Source organism: Epinephelus lanceolatus, chromosome 6 (assembly GCF_041903045.1).
Source record: "Epinephelus lanceolatus isolate andai-2023 chromosome 6, ASM4190304v1, whole genome shotgun sequence".
In the NCBI taxonomy this organism is placed as follows: Eukaryota; Metazoa; Chordata; class Actinopteri; order Perciformes; family Serranidae; genus Epinephelus; species Epinephelus lanceolatus.
Window position 1 is genome coordinate 33,430,121 of NC_135739.1, and position 17,064 is coordinate 33,447,184.

The 17,064-nt window shown below is 39.7% G+C and overlaps 1 protein-coding gene across 1 annotated transcript; it reads right to left on the reverse strand.

Moving 5' to 3' along the window:
• Nucleotides 1-374: 374 nt before the first annotated feature.
• Nucleotides 375-16,578, reverse strand: LOC117253598 (glutathione hydrolase-like YwrD proenzyme). Its single transcript, XM_033621149.2, is given in 12 exon segments — nucleotides 375-1,353; nucleotides 4,477-4,572; nucleotides 4,895-4,979; nucleotides 5,183-5,365; nucleotides 5,853-6,009; nucleotides 7,486-7,657; nucleotides 9,211-9,298; nucleotides 9,379-9,531; nucleotides 12,734-12,940; nucleotides 14,028-14,181; nucleotides 14,259-14,412; nucleotides 16,364-16,578. Coding segments are annotated over 12 exon segments (1,695 nt in total). The 5' UTR covers nucleotides 16,464-16,578; the 3' UTR covers nucleotides 375-1,207.
• Between the last annotated feature and the right edge of the window lie 486 nt (nucleotides 16,579-17,064).

A 17,064-nucleotide genomic window follows, 5' to 3' on the forward strand; every position in this document is an offset into this window, starting at 1 on the left:
GATAAAGTGGTTAGGTTTAGGCACAAAAAATACTTGGTTATGGAGTGGAAAATATCGTGTTTTGGCTTAAAACATTCACTTGAAATGTGCTGATGTATCACTAAAACACACAGCTGGTCTCAAGCAGTGGTCTGCTGCTTGTCTGCTTGGTGGCTCTCTCATCTAGGTCTTATATACATTTAATCTGAACTACACCAGTTTAGAAAAATTGTGAAATGTACAAATGTAACATTCTGTATCTATAGTTTGCAGAAACATACAATGCCAACATTTTCTTTTGGCGCATGGAATGACTTTTCTTAATGAAGAGTTTTGAACCCAAATCATCTCGCCACTGGGTACAGAGAAACAATCTGGAGAACTTAACATCACTTAAAAAATAAATTCGATTTATTTGTCATTTGTAAAAACGTACAATATCATGATTGTATCCAGCATATTTCACAGATTATTTTAAATACAGACAAAGTTAAATCAGTTTGTTTCCAGCAATAGCAGATACAAATATACTTCACTTAAAAGTCTAGGAAAATGATGCAAACGGAATTTGAATTAAGATATACCGTAACACTGATTGACTTGACTTAAATGACATTATTACATTATCTCAAAGTTTATTTTGTAAAATGTCCACCAGAGTAAAGATGCAACTATCATTTATTTAGGATGGAAGTTTTTATATGTAATGATATTGTTTTCCTTCTGGACCAGCAGCAACTGAACTGACCAGCAAAGGCACTGAAACGGATAATTATCGCACCCAAAATACAAAGCTGATGAATGGCATCTGAGATTTTTAGTGAAGTGTTACACAAAAATTTGTTTTCTAATTCGTTGTTCTATATTTAAGAGCAAACAAAAGAGTACACTGACTTAAAAATGTAGCTTGAACTTAGGAGGATTTGGAATAAAATTAGGACGGTAGTGCCAATGATTCCTTGACAAACTATGAAATACGGTGCACAATCTTAAGTCAAACTTTACTGCAGGTCACAGATAAAATGTGTGACATGTTATATGATGATGCTGTGATATGATTGTGTTATAAACCTGAGTTGTCGTCAAGAATTTATGGGGTAATAAATTCACTTGGTTACTTGAAGCCACATTCCACATGTAGGAATTTGCCTTCTGAAACCTTTATGGTTTTAATGTACCTTGATATTACATCAACACAGAACAGGAGAGGAGGTCACATACTGTAGGTCTAGTATCCCTGAGCACATCCATCTGCTCTTGGGTCGGATCCCGCCCACAGCACCCTGGATGGATGATCAGCTTGACTGACAGATGGGTTCCACCAGTCCCCCACTGTGATGATCTGTCCCCGCCCAAACTGAGCCCTCTGATGGCCTGTGTGTTTGAATAAAAAAAGATAAATAAATAAAAATTTATTGAGCTCATTAACTGCCAGAAAGGTGGCAGTTAGGTTCTAAGGAAGATACACAGTTATTTTTTTCTCAAGTGATGAGCAGCTCAGTGATGAGCAGTTAGACAATTGGTTCCTTAAATATGATTTGTGTGTTAATAAATGATGTTAAAACCAGAAGTGTCATAAATCCTACATGAGACCATAAGTCTTTAGTGCTCATGACAGGCAACAGATCTGAATAACTATCTAGTTGGTTTAAAAAATTGAAGGTAGTAAAATATAAATAGAATAAGACAGGTTAATATTATGCTGTATTTTTCTACAAGTGAACCTGAAAATAACATTATTAACAAGAAATAATTAAAAGAACTCAGCATTCTACATCAAGATGCTACAAGCTGCCCTGGATATATACATCTTTACATCACTGCAGCATTCATTTAGATAAAAAAGGCAAAGAAAATGGGCAGTTACAGTAAGAACTTCTTCACTGAATTGTAAATAGTGTCCTGCTGGGCTCCACATAAATGGATTGCTCTATGATCTAATTTTTAAGTGGGTAATGCTATTCCAGAATTAGCTAAATTAATGTTCATAATAGCTGGTAGGGGGAATTGAAATCCTAACACTTCACACTATCACAAAAAACATGTTCACACTTTTAAGAAAAGCCAGAGAGCAACAGCTAACTCACCCAGAATGATGTCAGGGTAGGGAAGAGGAACCAATAAAAAGATCCTGTTTGTAGCAGGAAGCAACAGTGTGTATGGGAACTAAGGCCTAATCCCACTGATTTGAAACTACCAGTTGTTTCAGCCATGGTCTTGTTTATGGCTGTAGCTATACATCAATAAAACAATTAATGTAGCACGTTAACTTCTGAGTAGACTACATGTAGCACCTATTTATCATAAAATACATCATCAATGCAACAAAAAACCTTGACTTGTAGATGCCTGAGTGACAGTTTTAGTGACATGTTGCATTCCTATCTAAGCTGTTGGAGAGTCATTTCAACCCAATACTCTCTTACATGAATAAAAAATAATATTTTTAGCAGTTGCCAGTCAGGTTTTAGAGACCACCATGGCACACACAGCCCTTGTGAAGGTTTTTAACAACTTACGTTTAACAGCTGACAGAGGTGACAGCTCATTCCTATGTGTTGTTTTCTTTTGAGTACTGCCTTCAAGATGATCGATCACTCTGTTCTCCTGTACTGTCTAGAAACTGGGTTTGTCTACAGGCAACAGCTCTACAGCCACTACACTCTTACCCCTTGAACAGAACTTTTACTGTTGTAGAAAATGCCAGTTCCTCTATTGCTCATTTAAATTGTGGGGTTCCTCAAGGGTCCACTGTTGGCCCACTGTTGTTTTCAGTTTATATGCTCCCTCTTAACCAGATTCATTTAAAACCATGGTGTCTCCCACCATTGTTATGCAGATGACACACAACTATATGGGCCTTAACAGTACAGTATTCCCAGTAGTTAATTTAATCTTCTTGCCTGCCTCAATCATATGAAATGCTGGATGTCACACATTTTTTTTAACATTTAACAATGAGAAAAATGAGATCACAGCCATTGGTCCAACCAGCCTGGTTCAAAACAAGCTTGGATCCCTTAATAAAAATATGGAGCAGACTGTTAGAAATCTTGGCGTAATATGAGAGACAAATCTAAAATCTGATCTTTTTTCTCTCCTTCAGAGTCACATAAGGTTATACATGCTTTTAATTTTTTTTCTCACCTTTTCTCACATGCAATTCATGTTGGTATCAGTCAGAGACTCCAAACACATTACTCTGTGCTAGCCAACTTGCATCTGCTGCCAGTATGTTCCATTTTGATTTTAATACTTTATTGATACTTCTTAAAGCATTAATGGCATTGCTCCAAATTATTTCAAGGATTTTTTGACGCTCTATGTGCCTGGGCATTTCCTCAGATCAGTGGATGCAGCTCTGCTGGTTGTTCCTATCCTGGCTTGTGACCAAAAGAGACCAAGCCTTTGCTGTTAGAGCCTCCAGACTGTGAAATACTCTTCGTATTGAAATCAGATAATGCTACATCATTTATTTGCATCTTTTAAATACTTTCTTCATAACATTCTTATAAAGGAAAGTGTTTAGGAATGTTTAATATGTTGTTAGGTTTTATTCCCCAGTGTTTTTATGATTGATGTGACATAGGCGCAGACACTTCCAGCTGCCTCTCTGTCAGCTCCACTACAATTGTGCTAGGTTTGGGCTCTTGAGTCTGCTTTGCGAGCTATGGTGGGGCTTGTGTGGTTGGTGTTGGACGGTGGTGGCATATAACTGCAGGCCATCGCTTGGGTGAGGGGTTCAGCTCGCCAACCTGTGGGCTCTCCTACTGCTGATTTCTGGCTAGCCAGGTCTATGCTTTCAAATGTAAATATTAGTTAACACTGAGAAAAGATGGAGAAGAGTGAGTACCAGCCGAACTAGCATCCTGCTAGTCATTGTACATTAACCAGGAACTGTAATATCCTTTGATTCATGAAACTTGGCTGAATCCTGCACAGCACCATTCAACCAGGTGACTCCATTTCTACTGCCAATCCAACAGTGCATAGGACTCTGGAAAGGCAAGGAAAGGAGAAGTGCGCTTTACGGTGAATAAGGACTGGTGTGCCAGTGGGAAAGTGTGGTGGTCCCTGTTAAGCTGTGGGTAACTGCTGTAATATTTTACCGTGCAGACAACCACGGAGCAGCACTGCTGTGTTCAGGAAGAAGCAACCCTGTGGTCGTCTTGTTGTGGTCAGGATGTGTGGGCAGTTAAATCATTCCACAACAAGAAAACCATGGATTACCAGAACCATCCAGAATCATGGACAATTATGACGCACCAGCCAACGATGTAAAAAGATGAAAAAGGATTAACTCACAGGGCACAACTTAAAGGAGCTGATGAGTTCATTTTACCGGAGTTGTACTACTGGTTTGTGTTTGTGTGTTTTATGAATGAATGGCTGGGAAAATCGTCTACTTTCTGGAACCACTGCATACTTATGATGTAAAAAAATGCCATGCAGCAACTGCCAACAGTAATTATGTAAAAGAAAAAAAAAAACAGGTACCTGTGATTGGCCAGCTGACTTTGTGGCCCCGTCTTCTCAGCTCTTCTGCTACCTCCTGGTCGATCCCCTCCTCCAGATTGACCAACCACTGATGAGCTAGACAGAGAATGTTTGATCAGAATCAGAAGATATAAATTTGTCACATACACTGTCGTTTTTTACTAAATTCCCACAATTCTCATCTCATATACAAATTATGTTACATTTTACAATGACATCTGACAGTAGAGGAAAACCATGACTTCATATGACCATCACCCTAAAATATGATGAGGCACAGCCATATCGTTCATAGCCAATAAACATGAACTCTGGTATCCCAGGATAGAGAGCTGATTATCCAAAGTCATTAATCACATGTATACTATACTGTTTTCTATGTGTGTGTGTGTGTGTGCTATGGAGGAGCAGGGCATACTTTTAGGGTCATAGTGTACATAGACTCTTGGTGCATCCAGAGCTTGTTGAGGATTCATCCCAAACTCCAACATGTTTAACAACACCTAAACACAAGAGAAACATCAGTTATTCACTCATTAACACAATAAACTAAGACTGAACCGTGATTAAAGTGAGGTATGTTCAAATTCTCTGTGAATTTATACACACTTATACACTAAATCTTTCCAATGCCTGATCTAGTCGTATTCATTTATTTAGAAATGGACAATGAAAAGTTATATTATAGAGAATTTTCTGCACTTACCTGGACATGTCCTTGCGGTTGCATAAAACCCCCCATCACCCCCAGTGCAGCGAGGAGTCATGGTTTTTGTGATTTGGTTGCAGAGACAGTGAGAAGTGCAGGTATTATGGTGTGATATGGTCGCTTCCCCCCTGCAACACAGTTAACGTGATCACGATGCAGAGAGAAGCAGGCACCACGATTCTGTGAGAGGGAAAAAGAGATTTTATATAAAGATACACACCAGAAATCAAGCTTTTCAATCTCCTCATTCAGTTTTATGTTTTAATATTTTAGCGTGCTTCTCGAAACAGTCTGGAAATTCTATTTTTACAATGGATAAGCTGTATGAATGATGTTAACTGTATGTTATCATCTTACTACAGCAATATGTCTTTATAGGTTTGGTTCAATGATTTTCAAAAATATTTCCAAGTTAGTACACCATGCATACCATACACTCGCAAAGCTCAAGCACATTCCTGCTCTCCTAAGGTAATGATACCATGCAAAACATTCTCAAAGTATGAAATTTTTAAATTTCATTCTCACACTCATGCTGCTCCTCTGGTAAATGACTGCTGTTCATCAAATCCACTGATGTAACCACCTACTCTGCAGTGTCTAAACAGTCAGTAGGTTACCATCACTATCTCACATGCATACATATCCTCTTGCTGACCCCCCTGACCTGTAGTGAGAATCCACAATCCTTAGGGACCAGCCCACTTCCAAAACTCATATAGTTGCTGTTGACAAATGAACAGGCATTGCCCTCACTGTCAATCACACAGAAATAGACAGTGTCACTTCCTGTCGTTGGGCCAGGCTCCACTTCTTTCATGGTCCTAAAGATACACACACACATACAACAATTAGAACACACACATAAATCATTGCTGTTGTTGTTGCTGTTTTTGCCGTGTGGTTATCGAAAATGTTTGGAAAAAGACAAATAGGTTTAACTGGGCTGAGGAGGAACTTGTGCTGGTCAAAGGATATGTCAAAAACATATTGCAGAGTTACATCATAAGATCAATACCACTATCATGCCTGTACTGTAAATATACGGCAACAGCCAAATCAAGTGAACAAGATATAACATTAGTTACTGGCAGGTAGATTTTTGAACTTGTGACAGGGCCAAGAAGGGCGTTTCACCCTGTTTCCCATCTTTATGCTGAGGGTAGCTAACCATCTTCTAGCTATAGCTACATATTCTAGCATACTCTCATGAGGGTGATATCAATTTTACTCATCAAATTCTGCAAAAAAAAATTAGAGTATATTTAATTAAAACATTGATCTATATTTTTCAGTGTTTCCCTTTGCTTTTAAAATTTACTTACATTTTTTTATGCCCTGAAATAAATATTTTCATAAGAAATATCAATGGATCTTTTTTTTAATCAAAGACATTTAATAGAAAAAAAAGGTCCTGAATAGAATCACCCAGGCCCATCCACCAACCTCACACACTGGAAACAGCGGCTATCACTTACATAATCTTTATAATTGTGTGCTTTCTCATTCAATGTCCTCTCACAGCATGTCAGTCCAAATGTTCCTATCAGCATACATCACAAATAAACCATATGCCAGCCTTGGTTCAAACATGTTGTAGGGTGTTGGCCGAGAAATTGATTGCCAGCTCTATGTAAACACAGGTTTTACAGTAACCATTTTATTGCATTACAAGGAAACATGATCTGTAATTTCCTGCCATCACCTGATTTCTATAAGTTACATGCATGTATACATAATGACAGTGGAGACAACATTTTTCTTACTTTTTGTATTACGAGAGACATCAGGTTCTGCTTCACATTTCATTTAAGGTTGGTTGAATCATCAAAGTGATACTAAATTAAAAGAAAGTGTATGGTTGGTGTTTGTATTTGTATGTGTTGCCTGATGCAGTAGTACACCCTCAGGGATTTAAGGTTATTAGAGTATGAAACAACGGCAACAACAGCAGGATTTAGTACGACAAATATGTCTGTGTGTGTGTGTGTGTGTGTGTGTGTGTGTATGTGTGTGGAAATCATCATGTTGTTTTATACTTTTATAGTCTGTTTGTCTATTTGTGTTAGAACTGATAAAGACCCAAAGTTCAAAGTCTAAAGTACTGACCAGTAAATATGTGTTGGTGCCAAAACACACACAGTTGACGGAGCAGTGGAGGAGGGACAGAGGCATAAAGGGATGGACATTAAGGCTGGGGGGGGAGTAAAAGTCTACAGTCCTATCTAAAGTCAACAGAGCATGACTGGTACCCACTGGTACTAACAGACACACACACTTACACACACAGAGGCACAGACCTGTCCATGCTGATGCGTTGCGCTCGCTGGTGGCTGTAGCTCTTGTCCAGTAAGGTTTCCAGAGGGATGGTCACATGGTCTGGGTCGCCCAGGTAACACAGAGCATCTGCTACTGCCAAGCGCACAGTCTCCACCAGTGTGTGGATGTAGTCCGAGCTGTTATGGCCTGCAGCTACATACATACATACACACACACACACACACACACACACATACACACACACACATACACACACACAACAGATTAGTGCAAATCAAATTCTATGATCCACAACCATTTCATTGTTTGTGTGACTTGTGGTTTTGTCCCCTTCAGGGACTACAGGAGAGGTCCACAGCAACTTTAAATACATATCGTGGACATAATATGATGTAACTTCCAGAATCAACATGTCATCGTCATTTTTTCTGTTCTTTCTTCTTTTTGACTTGCTGTTACTAAAGATATTGGACATTGTGGGAGTTACCCATCAACATATACCTACTTATCCTGTAAAGGGTTGCAGGGGCCGGAGCTTTTCCAAGCTGACAAGGTGCACCCTGAAGAGGTCGGCAGTGCTATCACAGGACTCCTAAGAGTCACAATACAATCAACTTAGAGCTGTCGCTTGAAAGTCAGAGATTCAAATCATCAGTCAGAGACTCCTCAGTCAACTGACATTGCCTCAAGTTGAGCTGTCTTTTTTTTCTTTTTTTGCTGGTCACTGCACTGTGCAGTGTACATCTGGAGATGTTCTGGTGTCAAAATTTTGCTGCAGAGTGAGCGCTCTTGACTTCAGGCTACTCTTTGGGACAAACAGCTGAGGACACAATGCAGCAGCACATAGGAGGAGAGACTTTGCATCATAAGGCTCTGAGGTAACATTACCATCTCTTCTGCTTAGAAATGGTGAATTTACAGCTCACAGCAACTAAATATGATACAGTCTCTGGCTTTTGTTTGATACCTACACTTCTGATCCACTGTTAGCACAGTTAGCTTGTTTACTATATCCCATGAATGTCGCTGTCACACTAAACGTCTAGCTGAAGCCTTTTCAAACTTTCAAACTTTATCATACAGCCAAATCGGGTACAGCCCTATATCAACTTATTGAGGTCATCAAAAATGATCAAGGTCATGTCCATATATCATATGATGTTGTCCTTGTGTTTATATGTGTTTGTGTTTGTTTACATCATAATGACACCAACATTTTATTTCACAGCGCCTAACCCCACTCAATGGAAGAGACTATGTTGAGACATTTTTTGCTATCATTTCTGGTCACGCTGCTTCTGTCTTCTCATCTGCTTTCTGTCCGAGTTTCAGCATGGGCAGAGCTAAGCCCCTTCACGCACACATTTATTTAAATTTCATTTTTTTTTATATATTTCATTTAATTTCCCCCACATTCTAATTCCAGTCTGAATATTCTTAAGAATTAAACAGTTAAATGCTTTCTGAAACGGTGTTCTTGTGTTACTGTGCTATTTTAGTGGCAAAAGTGGTCGCAAAACAACATTTATTTCCTGTAATAGAAATGGGCCACGATTTAAGAGGAAAACATTTAAACCCAGGCAAATAAAACCAAGAGTATATTTTTAAATATTAGTATGCTAATGCTTTATGTTTTTTATAAAGTACATTTTGACTCATCCACATCACCAGATTAAAATCTATATTAAGATTTGAGGTCCTACTCCGTCTCTGCTGGTATGTTGTATCAGCATTCCAGTGAATACCTTTGAGAGGGAAGTTCTCCAGGATGTTGAGAAGCAGCAGGGCAGTCAATCCCTGACTGTTAGGAGGAGGCTCCCACAGACGCACACCCTGAACACACAATGGAGTCATTGCCTCTGCTTACCACGCTATCAAAATACACAAAAAGTGCCTGTGATCGCTGACCTCACCTTGTACTCTGTGCTTATGGGGGAGATGACCTCACTGTCATGCCTGCTGAGGTCATCCAGGGTCATGACTCCTCCGTTTTGGTTGATGATGTCAACGATGGCTTTGGCCACTCTGCCCTGGTAGAAAGCTGGTTTGCCACGCTCACCGAGCTCCTGTCAACACATCAGTCCACCAATCTGTCAATCAGTCAACTTTCAATACATCAGCCTATTCTGCCTGTCCAGCTACATGTTTTAAAACCACAGCTACAAACACAAAGACATTAAAAATATGAAGTTGTGTGTGATGTAATGCCATTCATGAGCCTAGAGTTTGAAAGATATGCGGATGATGTGTCTGCTATTGTGTATATCTACAAGTCCAATCAATTTTAGCAAACGAACAGGATGGTGTGTGTGAATGTGTGATTTTTCACCACAAGAAAGTAACACACTCCGTCATCACTGAGGAATGACCGTTATGATGCCATGGAAACAATCTATCAATGAGGCTGAGGTCACTGCTATTGTTCTCCTGTCTTAGGAACGTGTGTGTGTGTGTGTGTGTGTGTGTGTAGGTTATCATGGGCGTACTTGGCAGAGCTCCTGCATCATTGAATTACTAAAGACTGAGTGTTTGATGTAGTAATATAGTAGAGCATTGATCAGCGCATGCTTTAATGGTGACACACCAGCAGACAAACACACATGGTGGGGTCAGCCATCGCTGCAGTGACAGGAAACTACAGAATGAGTGTGGTTTTATGAATGCTACATTGTCCACACACACAAAAAATCATAGTAGAACATTCACATGAGGGATTTCATGCCAATCCACCCAGTGGTTGTTGAGATGTTTCAGTCTGGACCCACCAACCATAAAATCAGGTCAACATTTCAATAAACTGTAACCAAGATCAGGAAACTATTTACAAGTGCATTAAACCATGAAGAACTCCACTGATGGACATACAGGCTGACTGACCTCAGCATCACCTGTGATGCACACTGTTCTGTGGAGACCAACACTTTGATTTACTGTTATTGCTTTTAATTTTATTATGGATATAGATTATGTTTTTATTGTTTACCACCTTCACCTTTACTCCCACCTATCCTGCTCCCTTTCTTCTTTTTCTATCCATCTCCTCCTCCTCTCTCTTTTGACCATTTCACCTTTCACTCATTCTTGAGAATTAGGACAAAACCTTATTTTGGGTTGTTGTTTTTATTTTTCATTCAATTAGGCTGTGAAAATATATTTCTTGTTATAGGCCAGCCACCCAGTGACTTATTTTTATCTTTAATAGCATGCATGATGGTTGTCAGAGGTAAGATCTGATGGAGTTGACAGAAAGTTAGTAAGTGGGACAGGAGTCCTTGTGATATAGCTAACCCCATGTATACATAATTAAATTATGTTTTTGTAGAATTTTGACACCATTGAGAAAAATCTGGGACACATCTTTAAAGTGTTAAATTTTAACACTGATGTTATCAGTACGTACTGTTAGTTTCAGATTTTGAGGACTTAAAACACTTTTTTAAATGTTTGAAGCTGGCAATTCTTGTCTGGGACAAGGATGTTTTCTGGCACAGAGCAAGTTTAGAAGATAAAAAAAATGAAAGCAGATCTATATATATACATATATATATACATACATATATATATATATATATATATATGTATCATATTTGTTTTAGATATGTAAATCCTTTAATAATAATGTTTCACCCCAAGAACAGAATTATAGTGTCAATATGTTAAAAAGGGCTTTTTTAATAAGACATGATTTTTCCAAATCCAAAAGAAAGGGTGCTTTGCATTTCTGTCATCACCATGTTTGCCTTTCCTTGTTCGCTTTCACTCCCTCCTCCACACTTCCCTCTCTTTTTGCCTCATTAAATATCCTTCCTATTGTGCCCACCCATGTATTCCTCCCTCCCTTCATCTTCCTTGTTTTCCTTCCATGTTGAGTCCATCACACTAATGGATCCATGGTTAATTACCCACTATGCCCCTGGGTTCATCCAAGGTCTTCCCCATAGAAGACTAGGAGACAATGTTAAAGGGCCTGTGTGTAAAATGGGTTGAAAACAGTGACATCAGTGGTCAAATTCTAGATTGCAGGGCTCACTCGCTCACTCTCCCGTCGGGTAAATGACGGTGGCCTCGTAGGGACAAAAAGCCTTGCGCAAAGTTTTTCAGGAGTAGGTCTATCTAGCGACGAGGTGAATATTTATTTAGAAATCTAAACCATGTTACGATATTGTAATGAATCCCTCACGAGCAGGAGACCAGAGTAGCATTTGGCACTCCAAAAACTCTGGTAACACTCCAGGGGGTAAAAGACTCCGTCCCAAACTCTGACTCTTCTAGCGTAACACACACACTTCAAACACACATACTCGCTTACAGCACCTAGCGGGTACCCCCTCCCCTCTCTGCTCAATCTCCAGCCCGCACACTGACTGACAAGGTAGCCTGTAAACAGAGCTCAGCTGTTTATTTAGCCTAGCAATATCTCTGGACTATAGCAGCTGCAATGGACGACTTTGAACGCGATTTTGAAGAGTTTCTTGTAGTGGACACAGATCCAGAGCCATACCTGTTTGAGCCGGAGCATACAGATGAGGAACTCCATGTGTTTGATGCTGAGCGGGCGAGAAGAGAGGCTGAATCCTCCGCTCCCATTTTGCTGCACAGAATGGGATTCGGTGCTACCATCGTTGGGGAGATATATCATCAGGAGGAAAAGCGCCGAGTGCATCACAAGGAGTGAAGTTGCGTCTTCTTTTCCTCGCAGATGACAGTTCGGGTTCATTCTCTCCTGTTGCGTGGTAAGTGTGGTCCATTCACAAACTTTATGACTAAAAAACTTTTCACTAGTCTCCATCAACGAACTACTAACACTCTCTGCTGTTTCCTCCTCCTTCCTTCCTTCCTTCTGCTGTCTTCGTTGGTTTATTTATACACGCGAAACGCGTTCTCTGGCTGGCTGGATTGTCCGCTCGGGCTGCCTTACATACATGGCAGCGCAAGATAGCGACCTCTCTAAAGCAAGGCTCTTGCTATACATACTGTATATATATATATATATATGTATGTATATATATAAAAGCATAATTATAAGGCTACGAAAACCAAACAAATTTTATTTTATAGCGATTATACACGTATATAAACATATTAATGGGTAGAATATTCAGATTCAGATTCAGATTTGACAATAAACCATGCCAAATATTACACACTGGCCCTTTAAGTTCAGCAAAAGAAAATAATGTCGAAGAGAACGTGGAACCAGCACAGTGGTTTCTCTGGGGCTCTTCATTGTTCTGTTTCCTTCTGTCCTATGTGTTTGTTTGTGTATACCTTCAAGGTCTGGGCCAGGTTAGGGTTTCTGAACACTTGTCCACATTTGGGCGTATGACCATCAATGAGCAGGTCTCCACCTAGTTCCTTCCCTGCATCTCTCAGAGCAGCCACCCCTTTCGCCCAGTGGTGAGCTGTTACCTCGGCAACAGGAAACCCCACCTCTGCGAGCTCTGTCGGCCCGCTCAGCACCTCCTGCAGGGACAGCTGGAGAAACAGGGAGTGGAAACACACACTTGTTACCTCACAGGAAACCTACTGAGCAGGAAGTGTGAGTCATTGTTTTGAGAGGAAATATGTGGAGACTAAAACTGGGTTGTAAGTTCCTCTGAGGGTTTTCCAGGCAGAAAAAAAATCAAAGAAATGTTATTAATCTGTGTGAACAAGAGGAGACAATGGGGGTTACTTTGTGATATACAGTATAAGTGTCATTCACTTTTCTGATCATCAGCATCCTAACATCTATTTACAAACTCTCACACAACTTGTGCAGTCCAGTCCAAGTCTCATTTATCCAGTCACATGCTTATTACTTCACAAACACATGCATTTTCACTAAAATATTACTATTAAAACACCTCTGCATACAAGTAGTGTGCCTGGGCAAGCACGTGCGTTTGAACACTGCTCATGCATACCACTGAGTTGCCAGCCACGCTACCCATCCGTGCTTGAGACTGTTTAGGTTTTATAATTTAACATTTTAACAAAACTGCATGTGTTTGGGAAGGACTGAGCACACAACTGGATACATGAGACTTGTAAACAGATGTTTTGATTAGTTTTGCTGTTGTTAAACATGGCCCCCCTTTACTTTAATTCAACAAAAAACAAACCTTTCTACACAAATTCAAGGTGACATGGGGTGAGTAACTGATATACAAATGGTCATCTTGTCGGTGAAGTATTCCTTGAAAGTGAGTCTTACCACTAATTCTATCCGTTTTAAAATGTTGCCCACATTTTCATGGACCTGTGGAAAATTTACCATAGATGGCTAAGTTACGTCTGTTTTGACCAAAAAAAGGAAACGCTAGTTTGTCCACTTATTTACATCTCCTTGATCACTTTCAGCAGCACTGTTTAGATCATCCACAAGAGTCAAGAGTCCCACTTCCATGTGTGTTAGTGGTGTGTGTCAGTATGGTTCCTTTTGCAGTGCTTACATTTAGGTTGTTTATGTCATGTAACTGATTATATTAGATAGGATTTGGCTACGAGAGTGTTGCATAAAACACATACCGGCACATACTGTTCTGCAGAGATAGATACACAAACACACACACAGTCAAACCTTGTGACTACCAAACAGCTGTACAGTATCACACCAGCATGCAGGGGCCCCTGGTACTGTGACATTCAAGACATCAGAAGGTAAAGGAGGGGCCTCTTCAGTGTACCCATGTCCTTCCAGGAAGTCCAGGGTCTGAGCTCTGGCCGAACGACCACTGAGGACACAGAGAGAGGTTCAGCAAATCATTCTGTACTATGGAGACAACGACAGCAGCGAGAGAAGATACTCCACCTGCCATTAATTCCTCTGATCTCTCCAGTGTTTCCGTTGTAAAACAAGCAGAAGGCGTCTCCACCAGGACCGGTGCTGAACGGCTCTGTTACCGCCAGCGCTGCTGCTATGGCAACCGCAGCATCTGCTGCATTACCACCACGCTTCAAGATGTCTGAACACAAACACATTACTTTGTGTGATTAATGCATGCAATTACTCACAATAGTTTTACTATCCTAAAAGGACCTGACCCAAGTATGTCATTTTTGATAGCATACTACAATTTACAAACTTTCGAGGTAGGTTATCCAACTCTAAGATTTTTGCCTCCACTCTTAATGTCCCACATCTTATGTTTACTTTGTGAGCTGCAAAAGATAAAATCCTTTCATCTCAGAGGCACCTGGACAAATTAAACAAACACTATCTGCACAGACCGAACAAGCTGTCTGAACATCTGTGCATCTGAGGATGTAAAGACTGAAATATGAATATGACATGTATAATCTGCTTATGCAGTGGAGCCTCTTTAACCCAACCTGCACTTTCAACTGCATAAGCCTACAATGAGTATGAGCAAGTATTCATGTATTTTTATACCATTTGAGAATGAATGGAAACATCTATACAATCAGCACAGTTTTAAAGTGGTGATAGGTGTCACCAATTCAATATCTGACCAAATGTCTTCCCTTCTCTTCCTGAGCTCTGAAGTTGAATAATGACCAGAAAAGGTGTTTTTTGCAGTACATTGTGATGTCACAGTGAAGCTGACATTTGACGCTTTGGATATGAAATGTCATCACTTCATTATTTGATTCTATTAGATATTTATGTGCAATTTTGTCATAATTAGCATCAGAATTCTTGAGTTATGGCCAAAAACATTTGTTTTGGGAGGTCACTCTGACATTTGACCACTAAACTATAATCAGTTATTTGTTGAGTCAAGTGGATGTTTGTGCCAATTTTGAGGAAATTCCCTCAAGGGTTTTTTGAGATATCGTGTTCACGGGAATAAGATGGACACAAGGCCACAGTGACCTTGACCTTTGACCACCAAATTCTAATCTGTTCATTCTTAAGTCCAAGTGGACGTTTGTACCAAACTTTAAGAAATTCCTTCAAGGTATTCTTGTGATATCATGTTCACGAGAATGAGACAGACAAGTGGTCCTTGACCTCTGACCTATGACCACCAAAATCTAATCATTTAATTCGTGGAAAAATTTAAAGTAATTCTCTCAGGGCGTTTTTGATATATTCCATTCACAAGAATGAGTCGAACAGATGGGTGAGTGGACAGCCCAAAAACATGATGCCTCCGGCCACTATCACCTGTGCAGAGGCACAAAAATCTTAAATCCTAAACAACTGTTGCCATTAATAAACGATTTGTTGTACGGGCTGCAGGTGAAACAATTAGTCCATTGTCAAGCAAAATAGCCATTAAGTTCCTCAGTCATCTACTTAAATATGAGGATTAGCTTTAGTTTCTCTTAAATGATGATAAACTGAATATCTTTTTTTTTTTAAGGCGACTGGCTTGACAAAAACAGCAAAGTGAAAATGTTAAAATAGAGGTTGAACAGATAGTATATAGTCCCCTATTTTCTGACATATTGTAAGCAAAACAGTTAATCAGTTAATCAAGAAAACTGGTTTAATCCTTTGAATGCATATGAGCTACGGCACTGCATACAGAATGAGGTCTGAAAGAAAACATGAAAACTTTTCTTTCTTCACCAAGTTGCCAAAGTGTCTCTCTTAAGAACTTCAGTGAAAATAAACTCAGACTACTTCAAAATTCTCTGTGTAATGTTTTTTGTTTTTAGTCCTCCAGTTCTCCTTTGTGGCAAATGTAATGACAGCTTGTTAGCTAACTTATTTAGCTAGCATTAAGTTAGCATTTAGCTGTTAGCTCTCACTGGATCAACCGTTGACTACCGGTCCCGATTACAGAGTGATGCTTTTTGTTCTCAAGAATGTATCAGATGAGTTTAAAAAAAATGGCACAGTTAAGTGGAAAAACAGAAACTTAACGTAACTGTGAAACTTACTGAGGAGACTGTCATGTTCCTGTCTACGTTTTAAGATCTCCATGGCAACTGTTTCTCACTCACCGAGTCCTGTGTTGGTAGCTAGCGGCTGGCTGGACGCCACACAGCCGTGTAAACACACCACAGGTGACCGACGAGAGGAGAAAATCAAGTCGGTATCCATTCCGCTTTAACCACCAGCGAGTGTTAGCAACAACAGAGCAAAAATAAAGGGATAGAAATTAACTGCTGTGGACTTTCAACTTCCGATCGGTTACTCGGGCATCGATTGAGTTTGGCTCAACAAGGACAGCAGCAAAGATGATGACGGATTGCATCGATAGGTGATGAGGTTTTGGCAGTAGAAATTAAAGTTGAAGCTACTTTGTCATCTGTTCCTCATAGTGGTATTTGTTTTGCCTGAAAAACACTAATAACTACTGTCAGAGATCAGGAGGGCTTCTATAACAGAGATACTTTACAAATTAATGAGGCCCCGCTGGGTAAAATAGAAATAACCACAAGCCATGTTGCATTTGGATGAAATGCTCATCTACCCCAAAAACTGAAATCCAGGTTTTAAGACAGTCTAGTAAATTTGGGATGGATTACAGAAATTCTTGGGAAACCTACCTCAACTCAAATTGACCAGTTCACTTCAAGTTTAGGTTTGTCGCTCTATCTACAAAAATTATGGGTAAAATTTGATTTAATTCTTATTCTTAGGGCACAGAAAAAAAATTAAACGAAAGGTCAGACAAACTGTAACATTATAACATGAAAGA